This window comes from Crotalus tigris, unplaced genomic scaffold (assembly GCF_016545835.1).
Source record: "Crotalus tigris isolate CLP2741 ecotype Arizona unplaced genomic scaffold, ASM1654583v1 scf7180000017812.1200847, whole genome shotgun sequence".
NCBI lineage: Eukaryota > Metazoa > Chordata > Lepidosauria > Squamata > Viperidae > Crotalus > Crotalus tigris.
Genome location: NW_024096651.1, coordinates 994,515 through 1,008,516, shown reverse-complemented (window position 1 = coordinate 1,008,516; position 14,002 = coordinate 994,515). Strand labels below are relative to the sequence as shown.

The window sequence follows — 14,002 nt, the reverse complement described above, 5'->3', positions numbered from 1 at the left end:
AGAACCATTATCTAGGAACTGGAAAAGCTAAAGCAAGTTTGGAGCATCTGTCCTACAGAGGAGAAAGGCTAGGTTGTTCTGGACTTTTAATTAGGAAAAAACATAATTAAGGGCATTATGTAGGTTTACAAAACTATATATATGGAGAACTGGGTAGAAAAGAAGGTATTGTTTTCTTGTAACTCAACATTAGCTACCTACAAGATTCAAGACACATAACAAGATTAACTACCTACAAGATTCAAGACACAGAGTAAAGAACATAACTTTCTTTACTCTGTAATTAATGTAATTTGTTGCTACAAAATGTAGATCCTGTTCATGGGTAACAAATCCACATATCTAAATGGAATTTCCACAGAGAGAAGTTGCTTGGGTTGAAATCAAGAGCAAAACCAAGAGGACTATTAGTCTTCATGGTTTGAGATTTTCCAGAAGCACCTTACTGTCCACATTTGGACTTTGTGGATCTTTGCTTTGTATGCCAAAAGGTTTTTATTCACAGAAATGGCATCCCTGTTTTTTCTTGTTTTGGAAGAAAGCTTTCTACTTTGTCTCAATAATAGATTCTCTGCATCGATGAAGCCACAGCAAGTATTGATCAGAAAACAGACAGACTCATCCAACAGACCATTCACCAGCGATTTGCAGATAAAACTGTTTTAACTATTGCCCACAGGTAATGTTGTGTTTCTTCTTTAGCCTCTGCTCTTCAGTTTCTCTGACTGAAAAAAATTCTAACTTCTTATATATTGCTGGTAGTGACTGACCAAAAATCAAGGGTTATGCCGAATATCTTGAAAGATGTTTCTACACAAATATTTCAACTATTCACCATGACATTGACACACCCAGGCCAACTGCTTGATGCTGCTTTCCCTCAATCTTCAAGTTTTTCCTTGCCAGCATTTCTTTTGAGTACTTCTACCTGATCCTAATATCTCTTGATTGGGGAAAGTGATTTCTAAATCAAGCTACACTAAAGCTTGTCTTAGGATGGATTTGGGCAGCCACAGATACTAAGAGGAAATTTAGTTTTCTGTTTTTAAAGCTGTCTGAAATTGGCACATGCGAACATTTTCACATTTTTCAAACATTTTAAACGGGGTCTTTACATATCTGCATCTGCGGATAAGACTCAAACCAACACACACAGCAATAGTTATAACCATCAGTTACAGTGCTATTATGTTTTCTTAAACACAAGTAACCTCCATAAAACCACTTCATTTTTTCCATCACTTATCCTATTGATCTCTGCCTCGTCCTCACATTTGAAAAACAGATGAACAGTGCGACTTACAGCATATGCCCAATGAGCAATTGTGTTTTAAATAAATACTACCTCCTGCTTCATACCTGAAAACGGTACCCATGCAGATCCTGCTCCAGAGGACATGTGTGAAAAAGATTTCACACTGAGGATCATTTTACTGCCAATGATGATGATGATGTTTTCCATTCAGTCGAATCCAACTCTTGGCGATTCTATGGGCCAGGTCTCTCCAATCTTCCGATCTTGCACTATTTTGAGTTTTTTCTATGCTCTGGCTGATGTCAGCTTTGATAGTGTCCAGTCACCATGTTCTTTGACGGCCGGGTTTCCTTTTACCACTAACTCTTCCAAACATAATTGCTTTCTCCAATGAATTCCCCATGACATAACCAAAGTTAATTGAGACGCAGTTTCATGATTTTACCTTCTAGTGACATGTCTGGAGTCATGCGCTCCAGTTACTGCCAATATTGTACTGCTTTTATGCAGATCTGGTGGCTACATGGGAATAGAACTCTGGCCTGTAAAAACCATTGGTTTAATATAGGAGGGCTCTTCTTTGTCTTTAAAATCTTTTCAATAATGTCATCTTTAACAAATAAAAACATAGGCAAAAACTGTATTTCACATGAACAGCAAAAAACAAACAAACAACTGGTTAAGCCTATTTCCAGAATGTATCATTTGAGCCTTATAATGACCTTATTAAAAAAAAATGTGGTCATTTCATCCAGTGTCTGGAAAACCTATTAAGCGAGCACCACATGCATATCTTGGATATTCTGACACTATGCCTATGCTATTGTGTTTATTTCCACTAGGTTGAACACTATCTTGGACTCAGACCGAGTGTTGGTGATGTATGCTGGGCGGGTGGTAGAGCTTGATTCGCCTGCTGTACTCAGCCAGAAACAGGACTCTTTGTTCCAGCACCTTCTACAGTGTGGATATCAATAACCTTCCTGTGGACATTCTCAGACTTGAATTGATTGTATCTCATGACTGCAGGCTTTCTCATTGCAATATGGGCCTCATCCACAGGTCAATCTCATGTCCTTGAGATTCACCCATTGACTTTAGAGCAGTGGTTCTCAACCTTTTTAATGCTGCGACCCCCAACCGGTCATAAATCGAGGACTACTCAACCGATCGTAAGTCGAGGACTATTCAACTGGTGCAGCACCGTTTGCAGAATGGGACTTTTGACGGGCTCAGCAGGGCAGAGACAGCCTGGACAATTCCTATTGGCTTTTGAAAGCCAATAGAATTAGACTCTATTCAAGAGAGTCTATTCTATTGGCTTTCAAAAGCCAATAGAATAAAAGGGAGTAGCACAGCTAAGGAAAGGGGGAAAAAATGGCGTACTGCGTTGTTTGGTGACCCCCGTGAAATGGTCATTCGACCCCAAATGGGGTCCCAACCCACAGGTTGAGAACCACTGCTTTAGAGTTTGAAAAAGAACAGGGCAGAAGTTTTCTTAGTAGCCTATAAAACTCCATTTTCTTTTTGCTCATTTCATTTCCACTCAACTGTCATGACAGTAAGTCTCACTCAGCAGGATTTTTCTTTGAAAGTTGGGTACTGTCCATCTATCATAATGCAATCAGCAAAAATGATTCAAAGCAGTTTAAATTAAGATTCTTATCCCAGGTACTGTATGCTGCGTCATACTCAAATTATAAAATCTACGAACACACACACACAAAACCTTTTATAATTAAAAAAAATAAACAATTCTCATTTTTTTTACAAGTAAAGCTTGCTTTTATTTTTAAATTTCACTTATAGCACATAACGTGTTTGTACTGACAAGATTCTCAAGACATTCACATAATAGATATGCTGTGATTCAGACAATCTCTAGAAGACGGATTGTCTTTTCTAGGAATCCAGTGGGGTCATCCAGAAGATAATACTGGGATGTGCACTGTTAATCCTATATATTTGTCTTTTAGGGAAAAGGGGCTTTGGTCTCTGGAAATACACATTTAAGATGCAGATAAGAAAGAGTAATTAGAATCAAGCATGCCACTGTTATAGTCTGGTAAAAACAGAAGAAAAGTGTAGGTAACCTAAACTACAAAATTAAAGCTAACTTCCTGTATACTAGATTTATTTTTTCTGTCGAAAGATTAAACCAATCTGGATGATCAAAGATGGTTCATCCTTGCACAAAACAAAAATGACATTCATGCTTGACTCATGATAGAAACTTACAAGCAATCTGACGGTCCATGTATCATTTTAGGCAAAGTGGTTTGATAGCTTTTATGATTGTGGCCTGAACAAAATTTTTCATGATTGGTTTCTTTAACCTGTAGATTGACCAATTTAAAAATTATCTATTGTGTGTTTGTTGGCAGAATAACAAAAATTTAAGGTCAGGTACAGTACCTAGTAACTGCAGGTAGTCCTCATTTGCCAAGTATAGTTGGGACTAACTCCATCGCTAAGCATCATGAGCATGAAGCGAAATGTTACGTGGCTGTTCTGGACTTATATCAGTTCCAGTGCAGTCATTAAGTGAATTGCTGCAGATTGTTGAAATGTCACATGATTGCAACTTGTGACTTCTTGCCTACTTCCCCATTAACTTTGCTTGTTGGAAGCCAGCTGTGAATTCACAAATGGTGATTACTTGACCATGAGATGTTGTGACCATTGTAAATGCATGCCAGTCATGAAGTGTCTGAGTATTGGTCACATGACAATAGCGATGCAGCAATGGCCACAGATTCAAGGACTGATTGTAAACTTATTTTTCTCAGCACTGTCGTTATATCAAATAGTTGCTAAGGGAGGCAGTCAGTAAACAAGGACTATTCTATAAGTGCAATATATGCTTTCTATCATAATGTGCTTTAAGTACATTTTTGCTTTCAAATCCAAAGTACCATGTAGCCCTAACATATACTATTTCTGCAATAAATTGCTTACGTTCTAGGGCCATGGTGAACCTATGGCATGCATGCCACAGGTGGCACGCAGAGCCCTCTCTGTGGGCATGCACGCCGTCGCCCCAGTCTTAGGCCTTCAGCTGAGTTTTACAAAACCTTTTAAGCTTTAGGCCTCTGCCACCATGTGCAAAAAAAAAAAAAGGTTCAATCAATCAATCAATTTCTCGGGGAAGGGGGAAGATCTCGCAAAGTTGGAATTGATTGAACTTTTTAGTCCCACCCAGTCTGCCATTACCACTGCAGCCATGCCCCCCAATGGGCCACGCCCCCTCAATGGGCCACACCCACCCGGCACCCGATGATACATAAGTGGGTTTTGGGTTGCAGTTTGGGCACTCGGTCTCTAAAAGGTTCGCCATCACTGTTCTAGGGGGTTCGTATCATGTCAAGCTCAAGAGACATTTGTTTACACTGCAGTTAAATCACTAGTTCACAGCTTATATATAAGATACATTCCCGTTTTTGTCAACGTTTTTACAAATACCATTTTTTTATTTATAAGTAAAATAAGGAGAAATATTTAATATTTAAATACAGCCCAGTATTTACATATTTTACATATTCCCAGGATCATAAGAAACTGATAGATACATCTAAGATTTTATTGTAGTTTTAATTGCCCATCTCAATCCAAAGGAAGAATTCCTGTTTTAACCAAATATAGTGTAAAGCTTTTTAAAAAATCAATATTAATATGTAATTCACTGAACCAATTTTAGAAATCTTTACACTTGCAAACTGAAGTTTGGAAATGGTTGATTCTAGACAAATTTATGAGATCTTTAGAACATAACTCATATTCAATACTTAACAATTCTGCAGTGATATCTAGAGATATTAAATACTATTACATTAAGATTGGACTAATGCCCAAAGTTACTATTCTATGCATGCTTGCCTCAGAAAAAATTATAGGCACCTTAACAATCTGGTCCATGTTCACATGCAAAGCCAAACATAGCTCTAATATATTTGTGGTTTTTTTATCAGATGCAGCAATCTACAAAAACTGCTATGTAAAACTTCTTCTCAGGCTCAGTGAAGCATTCAGTTGAAGAATGTCTGGGGAGATTCTCATCCAGGTCATGGTTGTCCTAAAGGTGCTTTTCAAAAAGCAAATGGAGTTTCTTGGTTTCTTCCTTGAAGATGTTTCACTTCTCATCCAAGAAGCTTCTACAGTTGAAGAAGTAGCTCATGCTAGGGTTAAAAGTACAATTGATTTAATACAGAAGTCCCCAATCTTTTGCACACCAGGGACCGGTTCCATGGAGAAAGGTTTTTCCATGGACCGGAGAGTGCATGGTTTTGTGTGCTGCCTGCATCCCACGGATGGGGCTTTGCTTGTTTGTGCGGCCCGGTTGCTGGCATGCCACAGACCAGTACTGGTCCACAGACCGGGGGGTTGGGGACCCCCAATCTAATAGAAGTAATAAAAAAAGTCAGAATTTGAACTGCTGCCTTTCATAGGAGAATTAGTAATGCTACAAAATATATTACAGGAACCTATTTGCTAATATCTATATTAGCAAATAGAATTATATTTGTTAAAATAATTTCTACTTCTTCTCAATATGAATTGAACCTCTATGTAAATTTCAGGGACATCAAGAGACCATATCCTAGCTTTGATTATTTTAGGTGTGCTCATATTCATCATCAGTAGACATTCTTTCCCATCAGATCCTTTATCTTTAAAGTACAAAGGAATGTAATTGGACAACTGAAGTAGTTCATTTATATATTTAACTTGACTAATCTCAAGAATCCAAAGATAAGATATATGAAATCCAAAATCTGTAAATAATTCTTTTCATAATTCATTTTCTGGCAGCACTCGCTCCTGCAGAGCTTACTACAGCCATGATTCTCAAACTATGGTCCACAGAGATCCGCCAAGTATTCTATAGCTTTGGCTGACCACAGCCCAATTACTACCTTAGCCCTCAGAAGCCTCCTTACTATCTCAGCCATCTTCCAATCTTCATCAGCTGCTCGTTTGCTCATGACTTCAACTCCTGTATCCCTTTCCCTGCCATTGATTTCCTTTGATGTCATATAGCTTTCCTGGATAACGTGTCATGACCCCATCGGATTCTGGCTCACAGGAAGAGGAGTTGGAATCGGGACTGTCTGACAGGGATGGCATGTCTCCCTTGGAATGTTTGGAGAGGCCAGGGGCTGAGGACGATGCTGTCCCAGCCCCCTCAGGCATTGGGGGAGGTGGTTGACTAGAGAGCTGCCTGCCCTCACAGATATGGGGGAGGATCAGCTACAGACAGCAGATCCCCTCTGATGAGGAACAGCTGCCTCCACCACTCGATCCAAAGGCACAGAGAGTAGAGCAGAGGCAAGGGATGAGAGGCTGCTCGGGAGAATGTCACCCCGCCCTCCTCCCAAGAAACATCTGGCATAGGTTGACTTAAGAAACTCAGGGAGTCTGTCAGAAACAATCGTTTGCTTTGGCTTACACGCCCCCAGCTTTGGAAAAACACAGCCTTGACTCTCGTTTCTGCCTGTGCCTTGCCTTTGCCTTGTGGACTTGCTTTTGGCCTCATGGACTTGTCTGACCCTGTGGAATTGCCTTGCCATTTGGGCCTTGATTTTGATCTTGCCTCGTGAGCTTGCGTCTTCTCTTTGGACTTCCTCTCTGTCTTTGCAAAATTGTTTAGGATGTTTACTGGCTTGTGTTTATGGGACTAAGGATGGCTGCCTTCAGGGAAATGTGAGGTGGAGCCTTATGGGCTGTTGTAGGGCCATTTGTTGTAGCAGTTAACTCTATTGATGTCTCTGCCTAGGCGACCTGGGTCATAACAATGCTGTATGACTTGCATTTTCTTCCAAAGATCCTTCTCTGGGGAGAATGATGGCACTTGATCAGATATTGCTTGATGCTCTCAGATTGGTTTACAGCATGTCTTGGTGGTAGTGTTTACTTCATTTACTTCATGTTAAAAAAGGATCAAGATTATTTTTAGGAATGCAGTGAGATGTCCAAATACTAGTTAAAAACATAATTTCTGTTTTTGTATACTACAAAGGTTCAGTCTGGTTTCTTTCAACAAAATACATTTCCATTTATTAACTTCCACTAAAAATCCAAGAACATATATTGGATTAGTGAATAGATAGGAATTAGTTACTTATACTTTTTATCCACATATAAATGTACATATTTTTGTCTTGATCTGCAAACTGTATTACATGACATTTCAGTGTGAAATCGCAGTGTCATTCAGTTGGCAAGAAAAAATACTACCAGTTTCAAATACAGAGCTCCAACTTTGTGTTTTCAGAAGATGGGAGAGGATGTGGTAGGCTTATCCAGCTATAAAACATATTTCACTGAGTCAGAAAATTAACTTTTTTTTCTGTTTCCAACTGATTCAGAGTCTGAACACTTTTAACGTTCTTAATAAATGAGTTACATCTGTAGTTTTAAAAAAAACAATGTAGTCAAGATTTTGGAGTAATTTTATTAAAAAAATTTAAGAAGGAAAATGAAACTAATGTAAATGTGAAAAAGAAGAAAAGAGAAAGAAATCAAAGAGAAAGGTGAAAGTGCAAGAAAAGGGGAAAAGGAAAAATAGAAAAGAAAGAAAAAAGATACGAAGTAGCTTCTGATCTTTTTTACAGCAGTTACAGATGACATTGATGTCCATGACTTATGACATTCCTTTAACAACAATTTAGTCATGACAGCCTTGAAAAAATGATTTACCACCAATCCCTACACTTGCAAGCATTGTACCACCCACACAATCATGTGAACACAATTCAGACGCTTAGCAACTGGCTCACATTTATGACCAAGGGCAACATCCTATGATCACATGATTGTGGTTTCCGACCTTCCCAGTTGGTTTCTTATTTATTTATTTATTTATGAGACTTATATACCGCTTTAAGTGCAAGCACTCTCTAAGCGGTGTACACCAGTAAGCAATGTATATATATATTTTACATTGCCCCCAACAATCTGGGTCCTCATTTTACCTACCCCGGAAGGATGGAAGGCTGAGTCAACCTTGAGCCGGTGAGATCTGAACCGCTGACCTGCTGAACACAGTCAGCTAAAGCGGCCTGCAGTACTGCACTCTAACTGCTGCACTTGCAAGCATTGTACCTTCTGCACAGAACTGCTGCGCCACCTCGGCTCTTCCCTCTCAGAAAGTTCCATCGTCTTTATCAAATATTCCTCCATTGTGGGTAATGTAGAATCTTCCTATTTTTGTGCATGCAATAACTTTGCTGCAGTGATCAAGTCCAAAAACAAATTTCTAAGACTTTTTTCCAATTGTTTGTCCAGCAATTCCAAAAGAAAAGTCTTAATTTTCTAGCTTTTACATATCCGCCAAGCATGATACAATTCTCTTCTTGTTCACATGTCCAATATTTGAATTTGAAGTGCTTTCGTACATTCCAGACAATTTCTCCAGTGACATATAGTCACGAAACATGATTGTATAAAAATTATCTTTAAGATTGTAACATAGTGTAAATTTCAATCCTTTCAACCACACATTTTCCCATTGTTTCATCTGTTTTATTGTAATCAAAATTTTAGTCCACTTTATCAAACATTCCAGAAATTGTTTTTATATTTCACATTTCAATAAAAGTTTATACATTTTAGCAATTAATATGTTCATCATTTGTGCACAATTCTATTTCAAATTCAGTCTTAATGATGTTCAAAATCACAATTTCTTTTATCTACTTTAAAACTTTCTGGTAATTGTAAATAAGAAAACCACTGTCCCTCTGCCACTAGTTCTTTATTTTACATTCTTCCTAACACAATACTAATATCTCACAATAAGTTAGCCAAATTTGTTTGCCTATTATTTCTTGTCTATAAAATGCTTGTTATAAGAGTCAGAAAGATGTTTTCAAGCACAACCTGAATTTATATCTCTTCCATTCTCAATATAGCACAAATAACATAATTATTTTTAAATTTTAATTAACTTCAACTTCATTGTACCACAAATATTCCTGCCACCTTGATCTCATGCCATATCCTTTTAACTCAAAAGCCTTCTATTTCTCAAGAACACCTACTCTTTGATCCAAACCAAACAGCAAGAGATGTTTCTTTCAAGAGTGTGTGCATACACACACACATGTATCCAACATCACGAGAAGGGGGAAGGAAAACTCCATATCTTTTTCTGATATGTGCCTTTTGTAGGCAAATTATATCATCTTAATTTTTTTTCAAATAATAACTTTTTTCCACTTTTGGGGAGCATTTGCTCCATTTACATTTTACATTAATCACTTGTAATCCATAATCACAAAAAAAATTTAGATAAACCAATACTTATAGCACCTAAATCAGTATCATCCCTTTCAGTTTCCTCTGAAGTTTTTGTGGTCTCCTCTGACACTTTCATATGAATCTCTTCCAATTCTTCTCTGAATTTTTCTATAAATTTCCACACCTTCTGCACAGAATTCAACTGAAAACTCTACTATTTAAAAGTAAAAAGCATATCTTCCAATTTGTTCCATCAAAATGAAATCCTGTTTTAATCTCCCAGTCAAAAAAAAAAATACTCCTTCTCTTACACGAAGTTATGATAGTAATTTATTTAAGAGCAATTATATCTATATTGCCAATACTTAATGCAAAACTTAATCATTTTTTCTTCCTGACAAAGTGCGTGAAAGCATCCCTTACAACAAACTTGCAACGTCACGTGATGTGTCACAATGTAGCATGACTTTTTTTCCATTGCTAGCAATGGGGTGGGTGCTGTTTTGCTATGATGCATCCGGCCCGTGGGCTGGCAGTTTGACACCCCTGCCTTAGAACAGTTCTTGTTCTTGCAAATATAGAATTTATTCTATACACTTTTATCATTTTATGCCTCTATATACGCCTCTGCCCAATACAAAAAAGATTGCCAGGACTTTAATAATCTTTTCTCTGATATCCTCACTAAATCCTATGACCTTGCTCTAAATCATTAAAAAAAAAAATCTTATTCTCTCAATCAAATATAGCCAGATTATCTAGTTCTCTTTCCAACTGTTGGGAATTTCTCTCCTTCTCTCTAAAATTTCTACTTTGTCATCAATTTGTTTTATTTCTCCAGAGGCTTGTTACAGCACTTTCCATCATCTTGGCTTCTTCTTTCATCTCCTCTTTCCTCTTTACAAGTTTTTCATCCATTTTTTTCTTAAGAGCTGTCAATTTATTATCAAGAGATTGTATCTTATTTGTCCATTTGCTAACACTATTTCTGAAGCAAACCTGATGAAATTCCTTTTTCTGCGGGTTCTTCTAGTGATCTCATCTCCTCTCCTCCATTCTTGTTGCTTTTCTTGTGGTTGTCATTATATTATAATCAAAAAATGAAAGTGTCTCAAACAAGGGAAAATTAAAGGCAAGTTTCCCTATTTTTGTCTTTTTGTGCTTTCATCCCTAATAGCACTAATTATATTCAACACCACAGTCAACATCTCCATATTTACAGTCAGTATCACAGTCTGGCTTATTATAATTATCTTTTGTTTCGTACAGTCCACGAGTTGTATGCATTCTTTAAGAATAAAAAATATCCCCACTAATTGTTTTGGCTAATTTCATTCTAATTTATTTAAAAGCACTTTTGCCAAAAAAAAAAATCTTTCAAAATAACCATCCCCTTTATCATTTTTTAAAACGTCTTTCATTGACTTATTAAGCTTTTTGTCAGGTTTTTGAGTTTTTAGAACCATTTTATTTCTTTATAATCCAGAAAAAGTAGTAACTCACTAAGTGAAATCTTATCCTGTCACCGAGAAAACCTGTCTTTAGCTCTAAGTTTATTAAAACCAAAAATGATTAAGATATGAGGTTCAGCAAAACTGTGTGTCCATAATGGAAATATTGATGGTTGTAAGCTTGATGGAAATCCCTCAACCCTCTACTTCAGTGGTTCTCAACCTGTGGGTCGGGACCCCATTTGGGGTCGAACGACCATTTCATGGGGGTCGCCAAACAAGGCTGTCCGCCATTTTTCCCTTTTCTTTGGCCACGCCCCTGGCACCCGGTGATGTATAAGTGGTTGGGGGTCACCACAACATGGGGAACTGTATTATGGAGTCGCGGCATTAGAAAGGTTGAGAACCACTGCTCTACTTAAAAGGAGCAGCTGTCCAGAGTGCAAATGAGTGATTTCACGATTATTTTTTTCCAGAGAGACTTCACTGACTAGAATTCACAATCTGGCCTCTAATCTCACCACAATGTTATAAGTTATTGCCATGAAATCTCACTAGAATAATCAGGATTTTTTTTTAATGAAAGTTTGCTGCACTTATATAATTTTGCCAGCATAGATCCCCCCCCCCTTGCTTGGACATTTTCAGTTTAGTTGAGATGAACAAACATGAAAAGCTATTTAATTAGAACTATATATCCCTATTGCAGTTCCTATATTGTAAGTACTTCTAAAGTACATTCTAATCCATGGAATGCAGGTACCACATAATCTTTAAAAAAATGAAAACAGATTAGTTCTGTTGAATTTCTTGATTCTTCAATGCAGATCAGACATAGTGCTCGCTTGTTCCCATCTGAATCCTTAAGATATTCTTCTTTTAGTTGTATTTTAATGTTATTTTCTTCTCCCATATCATAATTTTTTTTATTTCTCATTTTAAATTGTTTCTAAAGTGAATAAGGATAGCTTCACTTTTATGTTCAGTTCAGATGATGGCCTGTTTTTTCTGATAAAGAAACATTTCACTACTATACTTTGCCAAGTCAGTATCAGAATGGTCAATAACAGATGGTACACAGGAATTTAAAAGTACATTATATTAGTCAAAAGAAACTGGTATGTTTTGAGCATTTGCTAACAAGCAGTAATTATTTTCAATATGTGTTCACCATACTTAACAGCAGATCTTAATCCATCTTTTCACTCCTCTGTTCAGATTATATATGTGGCTATTTTCCTATCTTCCTTCCTTTTTAAAATCCTTTTTATTTCTTAAAATTTTCATTGTTGTCGTTACATTACATTCAAGGAAGTAGTGTAAAAACATAAGCTCTGTGACGTTTTGTTTTCCAAATGCCCAAATACCCAAACGTTTACAGGAAGATTAAATAGTTAAACTTAAAATTGTGAGGTACATTTCAGCAAAGCCATAACTAATAAAATGCTAAAAAACAGAGAAGATCTGTTTCATTTATTAAAGTTTTCTGAAGGCATCCAGTGGTGGAGACCTGTGTTTGTAAATGTCAGGAGGAAAAGCTTTTTTAAAAAAGACTTTTTTCTGGCCAGGGAGAAATAAATATAGTATCACGACTTCTTTCTTAGGCTATCATGCCATACAATGTACTCATAGAAGAATGTCATCAGAATATTCTTTTAAAATGTTCTTTAAAAATCCATTCTTTTAAAGTGGAATAATATGGATAACAGGAAGCATCATAGGGGGACATTATCTAGGGAAGAAATCTAAGTGATGCTGTTACTTTCTCATAACAAACACATTAAGCTTCCTGTTATCATTTTTTATACACATAAACCCTCTCCTGAAAAGTTTTGAGGGCTGTGGCAACCCATTAACAAAAATTAACCTGAAAATTAGATTGCAATAACCTTTCAGATTATCTCCAATTTAAGGAAACTTTCAGCTATTCAAAAAACATAGAACTTGATTACCTCCTCTGAGGAGATGCCATTGATAAGATATATTATACTGATATTTAATGAGCCAAGAGACAAAATTTCTTAACTTTTTTTTTACTTTTCTTGAAACATAAAACAAATTTGAATAAAATATAGTGCTTGAAATCATGACAGAATAAAAATATTCTCAAGAATTGTAGTCTTCATCTCAAAATCTTACCACAGCTTCTAAAAGCTAGAGTCAGGTCAGGTATGGAACAGTCTTTAGGTTTTTCCTTCTGCTGTATTCTGTCCTTACTCCACGTAAACAATCACTTCCTTATGACTAAACAAAAAGATATTTGTATAAGAGAAAATCCTCTATAGAATTTTATTACAAAATATCTTAACAATTATGTATCACAAATTAATGACCACAAAAATAACTGTTTTTGTTTTCATCAATAATTTTCTAAAGTTTTGTTTATCCCTATTTGTTCCAACATAATCCTTTTCAAACATCACTGTTTGTTTTCTTCTAGAGCAGGGGTGTTAAACTGCCGGCCCACGGGCCGGATGCGTCATGGTGAAACTGCGCCCACTCCATTGCCGGCAATGGAAAAAAAGTGTTGATACGTCACGACACCTCATGTGACGTTGCAAGTTTGACACCCCTGTTCTAGGGAAAGGCCATTATTAAAAAGTTTCATCTTATCTAAGGAGCTGTTCTTTCTTTTGATATCAGTGAAGTTCTGATCAAAACTGACATGAGACCATTTTAACAAAGCTAGGAGAAAAGACAAACAGGCTAGTACTGCTATCTAATAATTCTATTGGGGGCTTATCTCTGAGTGATTATCTATAGGACAGGGGTGTCAAACCCGATCACGTTGCAGGCCATATCGTGACATATCGGGATTTGTTTTGCCCTTATGGGGCCGGTGTGGGTGTGGCCAGACCGGGCTAGATCCGGCCCGCGGGCTGCATGCTTCACCTGTCTGCTATAGGATTTTATATATATAATAAAATTAAGACAAGGAAAATCAAAACTTATATCTATAATTGCTCTCTGGATAATTGTATTTTGGATTAATAAACTCAGATATGAACAAGTCTTTGGTATGCACATGCAGTTCTCTAAGTTCTTCATGCAAGCAAAC

General features: G+C 36.9%; 2 protein-coding genes across 9 annotated transcripts in view; one reads left to right on the top strand and one right to left on the bottom strand.

The window, feature by feature from the left end:
* ABCC10 (ATP binding cassette subfamily C member 10) overlaps nucleotides 1–2,475 on the top strand; it is a 32,704-nt gene extending 30,229 nt beyond the window's left edge. For 4 of the 5 annotated variants that reach the window (XM_039342798.1, XM_039342799.1, XM_039342801.1 and 1 more), the window contains exons 21-22: nucleotides 567–679; nucleotides 2,098–2,233. In XM_039342798.1, coding sequence (XP_039198732.1) covers nucleotides 567–679; nucleotides 2,098–2,233 — 249 coding nt within the window. Of the gene's footprint in view, nucleotides 1–566; nucleotides 680–2,097 lie in introns of all 5 variants that reach the window. The other variant, XM_039342800.1, reaches the window with a different exon arrangement.
* LOC120307729 (zinc finger protein 318-like) overlaps nucleotides 1–14,002 on the bottom strand; it is a 48,042-nt gene that overhangs the window by 5,845 nt on the left and 28,195 nt on the right. For 2 of the 4 annotated variants that reach the window (XR_005556627.1, XR_005556628.1), the window contains exon 7: nucleotides 13,084–13,188. Coding sequence is in view for 2 of the 4 variants with exons in the window: in XM_039342802.1 (XP_039198736.1) it covers nucleotides 13,183–13,188 (6 nt within the window). In the remaining 2 variants the exon portion in view is untranslated. Of the gene's footprint in view, nucleotides 1–8,754; nucleotides 13,189–14,002 lie in introns of those variants that run through there. The other 2 variants (XM_039342802.1, XM_039342803.1) reach the window with 1 other exon arrangement.